At 33.7% G+C, this 17,411-nt stretch overlaps 1 protein-coding gene across 1 annotated transcript in view; it reads left to right on the top strand.

Annotated features, from left to right (window-relative positions):
- Positions 1–16,756, top strand: part of TRPA1 (transient receptor potential cation channel subfamily A member 1) — a 32,067-nt gene extending 15,311 nt beyond the window's left edge. The window contains 17 exon segments of the mRNA XM_066547154.1: positions 860–1,029; positions 1,144–1,308; positions 1,951–2,065; positions 3,287–3,453; positions 4,308–4,401; positions 5,338–5,397; positions 6,318–6,416; positions 7,210–7,280; positions 7,710–7,857; positions 8,535–8,624; positions 8,860–9,029; positions 11,135–11,264; positions 11,391–11,573; positions 12,513–12,581; positions 13,201–13,311; positions 13,788–13,885; positions 15,653–16,756. Of these exon segments, the coding sequence (XP_066403251.1) occupies positions 860–1,029; positions 1,144–1,308; positions 1,951–2,065; positions 3,287–3,453; positions 4,308–4,401; positions 5,338–5,397; positions 6,318–6,416; positions 7,210–7,280; positions 7,710–7,857; positions 8,535–8,624; positions 8,860–9,029; positions 11,135–11,264; positions 11,391–11,573; positions 12,513–12,581; positions 13,201–13,311; positions 13,788–13,885; positions 15,653–15,884 (2,172 nt within the window). The 3' untranslated portion in view covers positions 15,885–16,756.
- Positions 16,757–17,411: the final 655 nt, after the last annotated feature.

The raw sequence follows: 17,411 nt of genomic DNA, 5'->3' as shown, positions 1-17,411 counted from the left end.
AAGAAGTCTTGGATTTGGTTTTTTAAAATATTTCAAACATAAATTTGTATTTGGCTATGTTGAAATGAAGCAATCATATTGATAGAGACCAAGCTTGCCTGAAAAATTTATATTTGCTGTCCTCCAGAGCTCCAGAAATAGCATTTTAAATGTGAATCAAATATAACTCATCTTACAACATGCGATGAAATCGGTGAACACCTTTGATTGTTATTCAGAATGGGTTTAACCTCCCTTTTCAGCAGATGTAGTGAATCTGTTTCAAAACAGTGATGATAACCTTCAGCATTGACTTTCTGATTATTGATCATATCAATAATTCAGAGAAATAAGTGGATAGGATGGTGGGAGGAGTTTTTTAGTTGTGTTAAGAAAGGTTGTAGAATAGTGTTAGACAAGGAAAATGGGGAAATGAAGATGAAAAACGGGAAATAAATTAACACTGTAAGACAGTGAACTGCTGGGTTTTGACAGTCAGAGGTTTTGCTACTGACTATAGACTATAAGACTGCCTTTAGGTTTGGTACAAGCCTTCTGCTGCCAGCAGTGAGCATTGCATTGGAATGGCAGCAAAGAAGAATTTCTTTTATTGTGCTGTGAATGGGTTGCAGTGAGGATGCAGGATGGTAAACTCCTGTGCTCTTTAAAGAGTAGTCATTTGAAAAAATTGTGACCCAAAAATCAGCAGATAAAAACAGTGCTCTTTGTTCCTAAATTTTATTTTAAGTTTATTTCTTATTTTTAGATACTGCTTTAGAGTATTAATGCTATTGTTGCAAACTATTAGAAACTATGGAGCAGAAGAGATATAGATGTAATTCTGTGCTTTTGTTTTTGGGTACCTCTTGGGGGATAACAGATGGAGCATATTAAAAATCTTGTAGTGGATGAAGATAATGAAGGATGCACTCCATTGCATTATGCATGCAGACAAGGTGTGGCCCTCTCTGTAAATAATTTACTCAGCCTCAACGTTTCCATCTACTCCAAGAGCAGGGACAAGAAGTCACCCTTACACTTTGCTGCCAGGTTAGTAGCACAGTCCAGGCCATGGAATCCATGTCTTGCCTTTCATCCCTGTGTCTCTGACATTAATTTCTGTGCATTAATTTCTGTGCATTAATTTCTGTGCATCTTGCAAAGCTATGGGCGCATCAATACTTGTCAACGACTTATCAGAGACATGAAAGACACAAGACTTTTGAATGAAGGTGATAAGAAGGGAATGACTCCCCTTCACTTGGCAGCCCAGAATGGTCATGAGAAGGTAGTTCAGTTTCTTCTGAAGAGAGGGGCTCTCTTCCTCTGGTAAGTATACAGATTTTCATTCATTAAGTCAAAAAAACCCCTATCCCCCTATGTTTTATGTTCATCTGCTGGGAAGTTAATGCAATATAAATATAAGTACAGTATATTAAAATAATTATTATATTCATATAGGCAAATACAAACATACAGTATAAGAGTATGGTTATAAAATACTTGTAAGTCAGAGACTAGCTAGCTGTAAAACCAAGGCTTCTAGTGCTAGGGGAACTGAGGTTTCTCTAAATCCAGCTGAGAGAAGATTATTGAACATTTTCATGTGAAAAAAACAATCGGTTTGGAAATGTTACAATCATTTCAGCTTCACTCACAGGCTTGAGAAGGGTTTCTTAGTTCACAGGCGTTCTGCCTTGCACTGTTAAGTTCTGCCTTCAGGTCAAAGAGCCTCAGATCTCAGAAACAGATGAAAAGGGAGAGATCTAAGTACTATTATTGAGTTGAACCTTCTGCTTCTGAGTGGTGCATTGATCATCACATAATATTTGACAGAATGTATGGACATCTCTGCAACAGTCATGCCAAAGAAAAGAGGTCGGAATCAAAGGAACAGGCATTTACATTCACTTTAAATTTATAAAAAGCTTTTTTATTTATAATTTCTAATTTTATACCATTGCATGTAAGTGATTATAAAGGCTGGACAGCCCTGCACCATGCTGCCTTTGGAGGATACACTCGCACAATGCAGATAATTTTGGATACTAATGTGAAGTGTACAGACAGAGTGGATGAAGAAGGGGTATGTGTTAACATTATTTGTTTCTTGTCTGCTGTTACTTCTAGAAGAAATGTCAGGGCTAGGCTATTGGTAGTTTTCCACTGTGCATTACATGCGTAATATTTTATTTCCTGTGGCAGACTCAGTGATAAAAGATTTCTTGGATAAATATATGATTGCTGAAATTTTTATCCAATTCTTTTAAGCAGGAGATAAAAAAGATTCAAATATTCTAATAGAAGACATGAAACACTGAATGTATTAGACATGTTCCTCTTGCCCCCTATACAATGCAAGCATATTTTAGCAATGTAGTACAAACACTGCTAATGCAAATTTAAAGAATTTACACAGATGCGAAAAAATCTGGTATCAACTATAGCTCATTAACATGTTGTTCGAAATCCACTGCACAGTGATGTCCAACAAAAACAGCACCTGTCTTGCTCTGGAGATTGGACAGATGTAGTGTGTTTTAGGTCAAGACAGAATCCCTTTCAAGGATTGAAGGCCTCTTGTATGAACCTGTCCCGTCAGAAATACAGGGTGACCATTTTAAAGAACTGTTTAATTCCCAGCACAGAAGCTGTTGCGAATTTCTCTGAGAACTGGTGTTGAAAATGTTTAAAGTACTAGATTAGAAACAAATCTTGATTATAAATTTATGAGAAGCCTTAACTTCAATTCATGAGAAGTCCTTAATTTCAATTGGAAAAATCTGTGTGCAGATTCTGTGCTCAGAAGACTCTCAAATGTCAGTTTTAGTGTATCTTTATTCCTAAACCACTGATTCCTTTACTTTTACAAAAAATCTAAAGAAAAAAATATTGAAAAGAAAAAGTACAAAATTGCACTCTCAAATTTTCTTGCAGATTTTTTTTGTATGAACACATCTGGATATGACTGGATGCTTCTCTTGTTGATTATCAAATAAGGTGTTCTGTGTCTGTAGATGCCATGATTTTTTACCTCTTTGTGACTTGAAGTTCATTAATTACAAAACTAAAAGATATTAATGATCTTACCTATAGTGAGTTTCCTCTTCAGATTTTGCCCTAGTGTAGCTGTAGACATAAAGAACATGTCTGTAATCTCTGTCAGAATCTGACAATATTCCAGTGTTTTGTGTTGCTAGTGAAAGCATTCGAGACTTGCAGCTGAGAAAAGCATGTGGCTTTTCAATGTGGGACAGCATTGAAATGTGCTTTTTTAAAATTACTCATGTACTGCTTGTCTGCACAGAACACAGCTTTGCACTTGGCTGCACGAGAAGGACATGCAAAAGCAGTGAGGTTACTTCTTGACTATGGTGCAAAAATTCTGTTCAACAAAGCAGTAGCTTCTTTTTTCCATGAAGCAATACACAATAGGAGAAAAGATGTGGTGTCTGCTGTCATTTTGCACAAAAGGTAAAGCATAGAGAAAATGCTTCTTGAATTTTTTTGCCCTTGTGTTTTGTTTTCATTTTCTTAAATGAGATTAAGTTCTGAAAAACTGTTGTTTAATAAGTAAAACGGAGTACTTATTTTACAATTCCAGAGGTTATGTTCTGTTCTAATCAGCACAAATAAAAAATGGCATAATTGTAATGGACATCAGATATATGGCAAGTTGCTTTTCATATTACATTGAGTATTTGGATTCTGTGTGTAAAAGACATGTAGAAGCCATCAGAAATAATTTTGACCTTTCACATAATGCTTTAATGCCTATAAAATATTAATAAAGATGTGAATACAACGGAAATCATTCAAGAGATTTAATTTAAAATCATGCTTTTTAATGTTGCAAATATTTTAAAATGTAGCATTTCAACTGCAGTTTAGAATATTTTAGGTTAAGGCATAGGGAAGCCCCACTTTTGGAAAAAGCAATGCACCATTGCCTAATGATGACATCTTTTGGTAAGAGTTACAGAAATACTGACAGGATTTCACTGTATTTATTATTATTCGTGTAATTTTGTAACCCAAGATTCCAAAGTTCGTTCCAGTTTCATATTTTTTTAGGAGGTCTTAGCATAATTGAAACATTTCTGTTTAATTGATAACAGAATTTAACATGAATCATTCTTACAGAAGTGTCCAGAATATTACTCAACTACTCCCCAGACAGCTTCGTTTCCATTTAATAGTGCATAAGATTAGCACATTATATATTATGCTTTTCAATATCTTAAATGAAACTCAAATAATCTAAAAGTAGTTAATTTAAAGCAGATTTAATTAATTAATTTTCTATTATCTGAAATAATTTTTTGCAGATGGGAAGAAGCTGTTGTGACTTTCTCTCATTCTTCCAGTGCCAATAAGTGTCCTTTGCTGGAAATGGTTGAGTATCTTCCCGATTCATTTAAAGTAAGTTTTCTACACATGTTAAAGAAATGACTTCACAAAATAGCCTTTGTTGTACTGCATTCATTCTTCTGCTTGCTGTGCTCTCTAATACGTATTATTATAAAATAGAAATAAGTTCACAAAATTATTTCATAGTATTTTAGTGATAGTTTGTCCAGTTTAAGTTCTGTATTAGAAAAGTTCCTAGCTTCCTGAAATCAATGGATTTATAAAAGTAACATAAAAATTATGTATAGATGGAATGAGAGTCGTAAGTGAATTGGGTTCAAAATCATCTGAGATATTTTCATTCTCTTAGCTAACTGCTAAATGACACAGCAGAAATGATTTTTAATTAAAATACCAAGTGGTGCATACATATATCACTGAGGGGTTATTGGGGACAGGCAAAGGTGTTGCAGAGACTCTATCATCAGAAGGCATGAAAAGGCACTTTATTATTAAAAATCTGTAGTTCTTATAGAAACAATGGTGGACCTAAGACCTGACTGGCTTTTAGGAATCTTCTCTCACATTATTGGTGAACTATGGATGGCACACTCTGGAGAGCTAAATCTATAAACAGTGGTTACAGAAAGAGAGATAATAGTTGTTTGAATTCTTTCCTCTAATTTTCCCACAGCTTCTAAAATCTTGGGAGAACTATGTCTCTATCTGTTCGGAGGATATGTGATTAATACATAGGTATTCATAAACTATTCACACTTCATACTGGTAAACTGGCATATAGCCTTGTAAACTGCATTTACATTTAACTCATACATGAGAACTCTGAAATTTTACGTCTTCAAAGCATACATCATAAAATCTGACTGAGTCATCACTTCTGTTAGCTGATCGTTGTATTTGACAGTCATTTTCTTCTGGTCTAAACATATTCTTTCTGTTGAATATTGCCTATTTTACCTTAATTTACTTTTCTGTTCCTCTGCAAAGCTGGTGTTGGACAACTGCATAATTGAGTCTTCAGAGGAGAAGACAAGTCGAGACTTCTATGTAAGTAGAAGAAGTCTGGGATAGTACAAAACACATATATTTTAATGAACATGTCAAGCTCATATATATATAAGGTACTGTTGTAGATTAATCTCAGATCTAAACACAGACCATAGAAGACAGATTTTATCCCTTGGACTGTAAATAGTTTGAAGTTCAGTTTCTGTAATCTTCATGCTTATATATTTTAATAAGTGTGACATTAAACTTCTACAATCCATAATCTATCTTTGCTGTGATAATTTTTTCAATCAAGCTGGGTATCAGAGGTTATGGGTATTTCAAAATAGCAGTGAGAGAAGACATGCAATATCTATTTATGAATATTGAAAGTATGTTTATAATAAGTAGTGCAATTGTCATCCATGATTTAGAGTTCAACATGTTTCTTTGTTTTGTAAATACTTGTCCCAAAATCTTAAGCAGTAGATTGCTTTTAATGCCAGGGAGACATGAATGTTCTCTAGTTATGTTACCTTTGAAACCATATTGAAAACCACCTTATCAATGATTATATTGGATTGTGTCCACATCATTAACAGAAAACTTGCAAATTTTTTGCTACTTTGCATTTTCTTTATATTGTATTATCAAAGCCATATAACTTGTAAAGACAGGCTTTTCTTTAAAGTTGTCATTAAAAAAAATCATGGCTATGAAAATGACCTTTCTTAATTGTAACATTTTAGCAAGAAATGTGCACTTTTTATTTTAAAATTCAAAATGGCTGTTCATTTAAACACCTTGCAGTCACAGATGTGTATCTTGATGGCATGTGTTCAGCTAACAATGATATACATCTTGATTCTGACTACCTTGACACAATATGCTCTCTAAAAGACAGGCTTTTTGTATTAAGAACATTATCTAAGACTGAGATAATCATTTGCATTATATTTAACTTCTGGTGTATTATATAGATTGAATACAACTTCAGATATCTTCAGTGTCCCTTGACACTTAACAAGAAAGTAAAGGATGGTGAAGATATTTTCTATGAACCACTTACCACTTTAAATGTAAGTTTTACTCTGACATCATTGCCTGCTGTCTTGGTTTAGATAAAATGAAGAGGCTTGAATTTTTCATCATAATATTTCTTCTCCAAAGCCTGTAACTCTGTATATTAAAAGTATATTGAAATTAGGTTCTAAGTAATAAATAAAATTTCTTTAAGTTTAGATAAAACTGTGAATGCTCAAGATATTGTGCTGTATGTGCAGGTAGTACATCAAAGAAAACCACACTCCAGTCATTGTAGTGACATGCACTGGAATGTAAGGCACTAAAAAACCTGACAGACTGATTTGTTTCATATGGTAATTGCAAAATATTTATAATATGAAACAAATTTGCTAGTTTTTTGCATTGCCAATCTGTTCTCTCATTCTTTGTCAGAAAATGTCTATATAACAAACTTTCTGGCTTAATATATTTACTTTTTGGAATTCCTATTGGCAATTGGTTGTTATACAGTCTAATAATAAATAAATAAATAAATAAATATTTTTCTCATTAAATGTAAAACTTGGTCTCACAGGTGTAGTTGAAAATAGGCTGTATAATTTTTGAAGCTTGAAAGAGACTAACGGAGCCCCAGCAGAGAAGCTGAATGCCTTAGCAGGCAGAGAGGGCAAGATAGGGATGGGTTTGGGCCAGAGTGCTTAATCAAAAGAACTTTGCAATATCTTACACACATTTTAGTTTTCATTGGGCTAAAAATCAGGTAAAAAAGGTGACCTAGCCAGTTTTGTAAGCACTTTGCTGGCCTAGATGAATTGAGTTTGACCCTTCTGTATTTGTGTTTTGCAGGCCATGGTGCGCCATAATCGCATGGAGCTACTCAGTCATCCTGTGTGTAAAGAATATTTGCTTATGAAATGGTTGGTCTATTTTAGTGGATATAAAATATAATACTGCATGTCAAGATAAAGATTATTTTGCCTGAAAGTTGTTTATTAAAATGTGCATGTTTATAGAGCTGACTGGGCAAATGTCTTTTCCATAAAGTACCACTTAGTATTTAGTAATTTTTTTTTAATATTTACAACAAAGGCAGCTACTATCTTTGTTTACTCTTTGTTATAAAATATATAATAAGGTTGCCAAGTAAAAGTGAAAGGAACATTATTTCAGAGTGGCAAATACACTTTTGTCCACATAAGTGATGAACACATTCATCACAAAGGGACATTTCAAGAAATGTTTATTTCCTTATCTTGAAGACTGTTATATTTGTTATTGACTGTTAAATTTGAATGCATGCTCTTCTAAATTCGAAGTGTTGTAACTTTAACGTTCTCACTTTCAAGGATGGCCTATGGGTTTCGAGCACATTTAATGAATTTAGGCATATATTCTCTTGGTCTCATCCCACTGACTCTTCTGGTCACTCACATACAACCAGGAAGACCTTTGAATGGAACAGAGCTCTATGAAGCAAGACCATTAGAATATGAGGTACCTTTATTAGTAGTTACAATCTGTTTAGGATTTTTACAGCAAAAAGGTACGATTACTTAAATAATGTCTAGATTAATTTATGATCTAGCAATTCTATGGAGTAAAATCGAAGTATATATTTCTAAGCATTCAGCAGCAACCTCTGCTGACAGATAATTTTCAGTTTAGATAATTTTCAGTTCTCATTTCTTATTTTTTTCTGAGAAATTTATATTTGGTACATGGTTACTTCAGATTTTTCTCTGAAGTGAATAATTTTTTTTTCATATTGAAGAAAAAATATTCTTATGAGAGAAAAAGCATAGAACTGAAACAGGAACTCAGAAAGCATATGCTAGTAGAAATATGAAATAAAGTAAACTCAAGGGATATCAAAGGTTCCTGAAGATATCCTGATGTAAGAAAAAATGATGAGATCACATATACAGCTCAACCCAGAACATGGATTTCACAATACATATTAATTAAACAGAATATAGATAGTAATAAGTATATGATTAAAGCTAACAGGCAATATAATGTATATATAATAGGTAGAGATCAAATGAACATTCCTTTAATATTTTCTAATTTAATAATTTAATAATTATAATTAATAATTATTAATTATTAAACCAAATAATAATTTAATTTAATAATTTTTAATTTCTTTTGTGCTCTGATTTTTATTGCAGGACTCATACTTCACAAGGGTGTGTATGTGTTTAGTTTTAATTATGAGTTTACTGGGCATCTGCAAAGAAATATTTCAGCTGATTCAGCAGGTTAGTACAGAGAGAAATAACATTAATCAGACAGTGTACTTGCATGGCAGTTTGTATGATATTGGAATGAATCTGTTTTTTTTCTGATTAGAAGTCAAATGTCAAGTTATACTTTTTAAATTATATATATAATGATTAAAACTGATTTTAAATAGTGAATTTACATAGTGTATTGAACTCAGTGTTTTAATGATGGATGACTTGTAAATATTAACCTTTCTCTCTTAAATCCTAGAAATTGAAATATTTGTTGGATTACTCCAATCTACTGGACTGGACCATTTATACTACAAGCATAATTTTTGTGTCTTCTTTATTTATTAATACGCCAGCTCATTTGCAGTGGGAATGTGGAGCAATTGCTGTGTACTTGTCTTGGATGAACTTCTTGCTTTATCTTCAACGGTAAAAATTTTTACAGGCTTTCCAATAAAATATTTTAATATTTTCAGATGTTTTACATCTCCTAAATTGTGACAGATCAAAGTTGAGAGACCTATTTTGTATTTTTATTTTTTTGAAACTATAGAAGTTTCCAGATTAGGACCATAGGAATTTTTTATCTCTGATGAACTGTAGAGTCATTTTCAGTGTTTTTCATGTAGAGCATCACAACATATGTTATAGCAACTATAGAAATAACAATTTTAATGTTAATTAAGCACAGTCATGCTGAATTTTATAGTTTTTAAAATCATCTTTCACTAACTGTATAGACTTTGACTTTAAAAGAACCCAGAAGGATAAGAATTATGAATGGCATAAGGAAGTCAGGTTTTATGAGTAATACCCGGGAGAAGGTAAATTCCTTTATCATTTCCCATATTAAATGACATGTCTGACTTTATGCCGTAGTGTCCTGTAAAAGAACTGCAATTGATGGAATTGTAAATTTCTTGAGTTGACATCATGTCTGTTTATTGCCCTTAATTATCTTAAATCTTGTCACTGGTACAATAGTGTCCAAGAGTTATGAACTGCAGGAGATCTGGGTGGAGGAAAAAAATAGTGTGGGTGTAGTGCTTAAGACTAATAAATTACACACATTTGTGTCTGAGCAGGACTGCATGTGGTAACACTGCATAAATGTTTTTCTAATTCAATTCAAATAAATTCAATACAATTATTGTATATATGCACTAATCATCGCCATGAAGTCTTGCAGACAGACAAACACAACATTTGCTGATTAATTTCAGGGTTGTTTTACTGTGGTAGGGATGTTTAAGGACACAGTTTGTGAGCAGAGTTAATGTCAGAGAGAGGACCTTTATGGTCTTGCCTCTGCTGCAAACCTCGTCCCCACTCCCCCAGCCCCGTGTCTGATCTCAGGTGACCAATGAATGGGTGTGTCCTGTCTGCTCCAGGCAAAATGGGGGTTGAGCCTAAACAGGAAAAAGTAAACAGATGATTGCACAGCTTTTCTCCTGCTGTTGGATGAAATTCCTTCCTGGCCTGACTGTTATTTCAAATGTGTTGTAGTAGAACTCTACACATAATTTTTCCAACTCATTCAGGCTCTTTTCCCAAAGCAAGCTGTGATTCCATTGACTTCAGCTGTATTTTGCCTAATAAATGCCTTATAAGTACGAGAAGATTGGGTTTGCTCTATTTCCAGCTTGACCTTTTCAATCTTGCACATAATGTTTCAGAGTGAAAGATACCTACAGGGATTTTCACAGTTACTACTGTGAGCTTAAAAAATCTCTTGGTCCCTGGATTTGAGAGAGGACATAAATTCACAAGTTTATGTTTGAAAGAAAAATAATTTAATCTGCTTTATGGTAATTCCTGTTTTGATATTTTGTTTTTGTGTTAACCAAGAATAGGAGAGGCCTGCCAACAACAGATTGTTGTTCGAAACACAGGTGTCTTAAAATTATGCTATTCTCCTTCTCTTCCTGAGCAGTGTGTTTCTTTTTGTTTGCTTGTTTTCCTCTCTTTGTATTACACTAAAACTACATAATGTTTCACATCTTGTAAAAAGTGCAATCTTTTAAATCAGGCATGTGGCTGCTGCATAGATTATGGTGCCAGTTGTCCCTTGTTCTGGTTGCTACTTTGTTCTGAGAAGCAGAAAAAAGTTGCATAGCTTGCTTATGTTTTTATTCTGAATGCAGCAGTGGTACAATACTGCCTATGCCTATGGAGAGAATAAATGTCATCCATGAAAAATACTATCTTGAAAATTGTGCTTGTGCATTAAAATGTAAGATTATGCAGTTCAGAGTTGCTATGTGTAGGATCACTTGCATTCTTTTGGATGTGAAAGTAGAGCAGGTTTGTTACCATCACAGTATCTCTCAGAGATACTTTCCACAGAAGAAAACCAGTGTTACTTACTGCCTTACAGAAATAACTGAAAGGGACTCAAACTTCAGTATTTAATGGTTTAGGGGTAGACTTGGTAGTGCTAGATTAATGGTTGGAGTTGATTATCTTAGAAGTCTTTTCCAAATTAAGTGATTCTATGACTGATTCTATGACTTTTTTGTTCACTTATTGCCTAGATTTGAGAACTATGGAATCTACGTTGTGATGTTCTGGGAAATTTTGAGGACTTTGATTCGGATTGCTGTGGTTTTCTTTTTCCTGATACTGGCCTTTGGGCTGAGTTTCTTTGTCCTTTTGGGTTCACAGGTTAGTTCAATACTCTAGTTAAGTTTTTATCATTATAAATATTATCTTTGGCTAAAGCATCTCAAGACTTTATTTACAAATTTCATCAGTTGGGTTTTTTCTTTATTTTGATGTTTCTTTTTGCAGCAAACCTACAGCACACCTCTGCTTTCTGTAATGAAGACATTTGCAATGATGCTGGGAGACATTAATTACCATGATGCATTCCTGGATCCTTTACTAAGCAGTGAATTGCCATATCCATTCCTGAGCTACACAGTTCTCATTATATTTACCTTGCTTATTCCAATCCTTCTTATGAACTTACTAGTAAGTATAAGTTATTTATTAATATACAAAAGTGGTTAAACACTTTTAAACAATTAAACAGTTCTAGTGTATAGAATTACTTCAGTAAGTGACAGCCACTCATTATTTAACAGATATTTTCAGTAACATATTAAAATGTCCCCGCTCTCTGCACTTGTTTTCCATCCAGTGTTTTCCCATCTATTTTCCCACACCTCACTCCTGCAGGAGGATTTTGTATATATTTAGGTAATAACTTTGATGGGATTTCAATTGGAGCTGCAATGTATTATTCTGAGGTCTTGATAAAGAAAATTGAGGAACAATGATTTTTGTTCAATCTCTTGTTGTATCATAACCTAACACTAACAATAATTTAAATTATAAAAATAAAGCCCAAAAAGCCCAAATTCAAATCTCCACTGCACACAAAACAGCAATCAGAAGTAGTGATAGAACTAACTAACAAACCTGACCTGAAAGTTAAGAATCAGAAAACACAATAATGGTGGAAAGGGGAGAAAATATGTAATATATCTTCAGACATGTTCCATTGAATATAATTTTTATTTAGGAAATCACATTTTCACTTGAGCTGGGCAATAAAAGTCAAAAACCTCGTGCTTTTTAAACTTGTTTATTGCAGCCATGATTCTACTTAATCAAGAGATCAATATCTTGGTTTCTTAATATTCCAGCAGCAATGAAGAATGTAAAAGAAGGGATGTTATTCTTGGCAAAAGTAGCACTTCAGTGCCTTACCAACAGAGTGTTGTCAGTAAAAACACTCTCTACATTTATTGATACATATTTTACAAATATACAAAAAATATTTCCAAATTCAAGTGAAAAAATAATTTAACTCTCTAGAATATTTTCTTTTTTCAGTGTAAATGAGAAATACACTTGAAATCACAGACTATGAAAAAGTAGATCATGAACTATTTCTCTTTCTTCTAGATTGGTTTGGCTGTTGGTGACATTGCTGAAGTACAAAAATATGCTGCACTCAAAAGGATTGCAATGCAGGTGAGTAACAGACAATGAAAGCATCCAATGCTGGAAGTACATATCATTGCTAGAACACCTTTTAGATAATTCGTTGATTTGTCATCACATTCCCAACTATCTTAGGAAATCTGTAAAGCAAATTGGTGAACATGGCATCTTATCCTGAATCTCATTTTCACTCATATGAGTCATTGCCAAGGAAGTGTATAAGCAATTGCATATTTAAGGAATTTTTCAACCACCAGTTCAAGCAATTCTGAGTTTTTCCAAAACCAGAATCTCAAAATCAGTTACTGCAAAGCCTGAAATTGCAGTTTTCTTTTAGTAGAGAACCTAAGCAGTGGAAAGAAGGTACACAAAAATCAAAAGGATACCAAATTCATTCTGCTGTACTAAATTCTCATTAGTAAAAAGAGTGCACATCTGTGTGGAGAAATTAATTCTGCTAAGATACTCAGTACTGGTTATAACAATGTATTTTTAGTGTCTGGGCTGGACCATTCAGATATTATACCACTGTTTGCAGTGTGGGGTAGTACTAGTGAATTGAATATAATGGCTTGATGGTTATTTTCACATATAATGTGTATTTATCTTAAGTCAACATATCTCATTCTAAATGCAAAACCACATTTAGGTTAATCTTCATACCAACTTAGAGAAGAAGCTGCCATTTTGGTTCTTAAGTCGGGTGGACCAGGAATCAATCACTGTATATCCCAACAGGCCAAGATACTGTGGATTTATGGTAAGATGGTGAATATTAGATAGAAGGATTCTTACCAAAAGGGGAGGTGATTGAATTTGTACACACATTGCTAAGGACATTGTGTTTTTAACTGACATCAAGGGAATTGTGATTAGACCTTGACTAAAGTCAGTGAAAATGATAAATCAGTTTGAGTGCAGCTGTATTCAGATAAAATTAGTGTTTGAGTACTCAGTGCACTGTAACTTTATTAAGTAAGTCAAGCTACAAAAGATGTTCAGATAAAAACTAGAATTACTCCCTTTTGGCTTTTCTTCTTTCATTTGAGCTGTTGTTGATAGACTGAATTTTCTTATAAAACAAACGTTTTAATATATAAGCAAATAACATCATAACAGAAAATATTTTCAATGTTTACACTGTGTGAACAATGTTCACATATTTAATCTGTTCACATATTTATTCTGTTGTCAGACTATAGGATCTATTTAAGTTTGGTTCCATGTTTCGTTTAGAGCGTGTTCCAGTATTGCTTTGGGTGTGAGGACTCTACCACGTATGCACAGAGCCCTGATACTACACTAGAGTTGGAAGTTCTGAAGCAGAAATACAGGTATTTTTGTGATATTTTACAGTTGTAAAAATAAGTAGAACCAATATTACAAATATACTCCTATTTTTAAAGGTATTTTAAAGCTCCATACTGTATCTAAAAAGTAAAATTCTGTGTCCCCAGCCCAAACCAGCGCAGCTTGTTGCTCATTAAAGTAATCTGAAGTAATGGAGAAGATGGATTTTCATTTTAGAGAGTTGCAAATGGAAGTTTTCAAGGGTTATTCAGAACTCCCAAGTGATGTAATTCCAGTTGATTTGCAAGTATACACAATCTGTTACTGACTTTTTACTGGGTAAATCAGATTCAGATTGTTTCCCCAAAAACTGATTGGTATTGATTCTCTCTTGAACAAAGCATGTTTCCCAAAGCCTTGGAAGGAATTCTTTGTACTTTCTTGATTTACTTGTAATACCAACATATCCATAAGAATGGTTTCAAAAAAGTTTTCTGTGAATGTACAACTAGAAAAATATATTCTCACTCAGTCTCCCTTTCCCCTGACTTGTTTTCTCTCCATTTTTTTCTGTTCCCTTTTTTTTAAATCTACCAAATTTTTGTCTGCCTGCACAGAATCAGATTGACTATTTTTTTTTGCATGAAAGACTCATCGAGAGTTGAAGCATGGTGAGACTACACCCTACAGATATAGGCAAATCATGGACTTTCTTCAGATACATACTACATCATTATAATATAAAACAGCATAAAACAGACTCTTCCTTGGTTGGGATTTTTTTCCCTACAGAGAAGGAAGAAAACAATAACTTTATAAAATTATTTGCAATAGAATAACTTGTGACCTTATCATTATGGAAAGTCATATTTAGTACTCTGAAAATATTGACTGAAAGCTCTTACTACGTTACCAGTGTGTTTTTATCAGAGTTCAAAACTGAGTTCAGTTACTTCTGAAGCTAGTGTCAGTTCTGGGTGTATGTATTTTTGCATTTTGGTTTGGGGCAGGGTTTTCTTTTGCTTTGCATTTTATTACTTGTGATTTTCACATATTTTAAGATGTATTACCATTTCTTGTTAAAAAAAAAAAAAACAACAAAAAAAAACAACAAAAAACCTAACTATATCTAAAGCCCCTCAATTGTTCTTCACAAAGAACCTTTTCAGTCACACCAGATTTCTTGTTGTAATTTTGTGAGTCTAGACATTCAGAAAAGTAGATTTTCAAAATGCCTCTTTGGTAGTTTTATAAGGACAGTTTCTAGTCACAATTTCCATTTATTTCTCTGTTTCCTTAAAGATAACAGATACTGTGTTCTGTATGTGTGATGTTAACTTAGTTTAACTACTTCATTGCATCAATTGCTCTTTGGATAGCACTTTGAAAAAGGTCAGTAAGTGACTCATCAGTATTTCTCATATGCTGTAAAAGTGGTTGTGAATTACATACACCTAATGTTTTTGGTTGCTGGCCTTTTTCTTACCAGACAATGAAATAGGTTAATAGGAAAACTTTTGATAGAGCAGTCAACAACTTTATTTTAAGAGTGAAGTTGCTTCTATCTTAACTATATATTAAGTTAATTTTCACAAGAACCAGAAATTTGTTCTTTAATCCTATTTCCTGTAACATGGAGAAGTACTTCAGCTTAAAGAATTAAATGTATTCTAAATAATAGTCTTTGTTAGCAGAAGGGTTTAGTTAAGTACTGTCAGAAGGGTGAAGTACTGTCAATTTTTGCATCTGTAATTTTAATGACCGAAATCAAATGACAAAGCCTGATGCATATTTGTTTGTTTGCTTTTTAGGCTCAAAGATATATCAACATTGTTGGAAAAGCAACATGACCTCATTAAACTGATTATCCAAAAAATGGAGATAGTTTCAGAGGCTGAGGACGAAGACAGCAATGATTTATTTCAGCACAAATTTAGGAAAAGGCAGTTAGAGCACAAGAATAGCAAATGGGATACAGTGTTAAAAGCTGTTAAAACAAATGTGCCTAACCCAAGCACAGAAAAGAACAATAGCTTCTTCTAGACTTGGCTATGATATCATGTTGTATTATCATTTTGTTCTACTTTAGGGTCACTTCTCTTATTGTCTTTGCATAATGTTAATGTGATACATCATGTACTCGAGTATAAAAAAAGGCCAGATCCAAAACCAGGATGCAGGTGCTCAAAACAGTATTTAAAGAGACTGGAGATGTCTACATCCAAAACTGTGATCCTAAAAGTGACTGGCTAATCAGGAAAGTGCCTAACTCAACAGAGGCCAGCCTTGCTGTCCTGGCTTCTGTCTAGATCTGTTCCTGGGTTTGGCCCTAGTACACTTAGGTCTGTATGTAATTACATTATTTCCTGTTACAAATATTTTTAGAATTTCTAAATTTTTAGAAATTAGATTCTAGTCATTTATTATTCAGGTGTTTGGAGAGAGCCAATGGGCTTTGTGTAGCTTAAAAAAAAGTACAAAACTAATCTGACAGAGTGCATTGGAAGTTTTGCTGAGTAGGGACTGCAGGATCAGGCCTGAAAGGTAGGAAATAAAGGATCATGAAGTTGTAATGTTAGGGAAGAACTGTGTTTTTTCTAGATAAGTGGAAGCAGTTCACAGTGGGATCATTTGTACTAGCATGCCTGTAGCAATGATAGAATGACATGTTTAGTATTAGACATTTACAGCTTGCTGTCCTTATACTGCTAATGTGATTTTGGCCTTCCTGATAACCTGAAACTGATCTTGCTACTTTTATCTGCACTTTGGTTTTATTATTCATTTACTGAATATTCAGTGCATTATGTAATATATGGTGATATATTAAATTTAGTAAACATTAATTAAAATGTGTTTAAGTACCTGAATATATTTGTTTCAAAACCAGTGCTAATAAACTAATTATGACTATGCATGGTTGTAAGGCTGTGTGGTCTGCTTTTGAATTCAGACATTTTCTTTAAGAACTTAGTATACATTAATTCTTCTCGCAAAACCCAATTATGATTCCTGTTTATTTAAAAAATACTCACTAGGAGGTAATTCTCACTGTACAGAACTTATCCAGTCTTCAGAAAACGCTGGAAGCTGCACTGTTAATTAAATTAATGTGACTTGTGCCTTAAAATTGCCACAGATGTTCAGTAGGCAAAATTCTTTCTCACCCAACTGCTCTATCCCAGCTTTGAGACTTGAAATCCTTGCCAGGTAAAACAGAGAAAGGAGGAGGCTGTTGGAGGAGCAGCTCTGCTCCAGGGCAGGCCTGTTGTGAAGCAGTGAAACAGGAAGAGAACATGTAAGCAGAGTCAGCAGAAAAAGTAAAAATGTATCTATAGTCTCTGAAATTGTTGTGGCTCCTAAAGTCAGATCATTTTTTTCCTGTGAAAAAAATGTGCAGGTTTTCTGCACTGCTGTGCGTCTGCAGCTCCCTCTGTCAGTAAAAAAATGGCCAGGTTCTCAGGATAAGGCCAAACTTGAAAAATGTAATAATAGCAATTTTAAATTCCTGGCAGTCTGTGCCATTAACACTAGATGGCAGTGAGTGATAGCATTTTTGGGTGAGTAAAT

The sequence above is a fragment of the Molothrus aeneus genome, chromosome 1 (assembly GCF_037042795.1).
Source record: "Molothrus aeneus isolate 106 chromosome 1, BPBGC_Maene_1.0, whole genome shotgun sequence".
NCBI lineage: Eukaryota > Metazoa > Chordata > Aves > Passeriformes > Icteridae > Molothrus > Molothrus aeneus.
The sequence above is the reverse complement of the archived record's forward strand: the minus strand, read 5'-3'. Positions and strand labels throughout refer to the sequence as shown.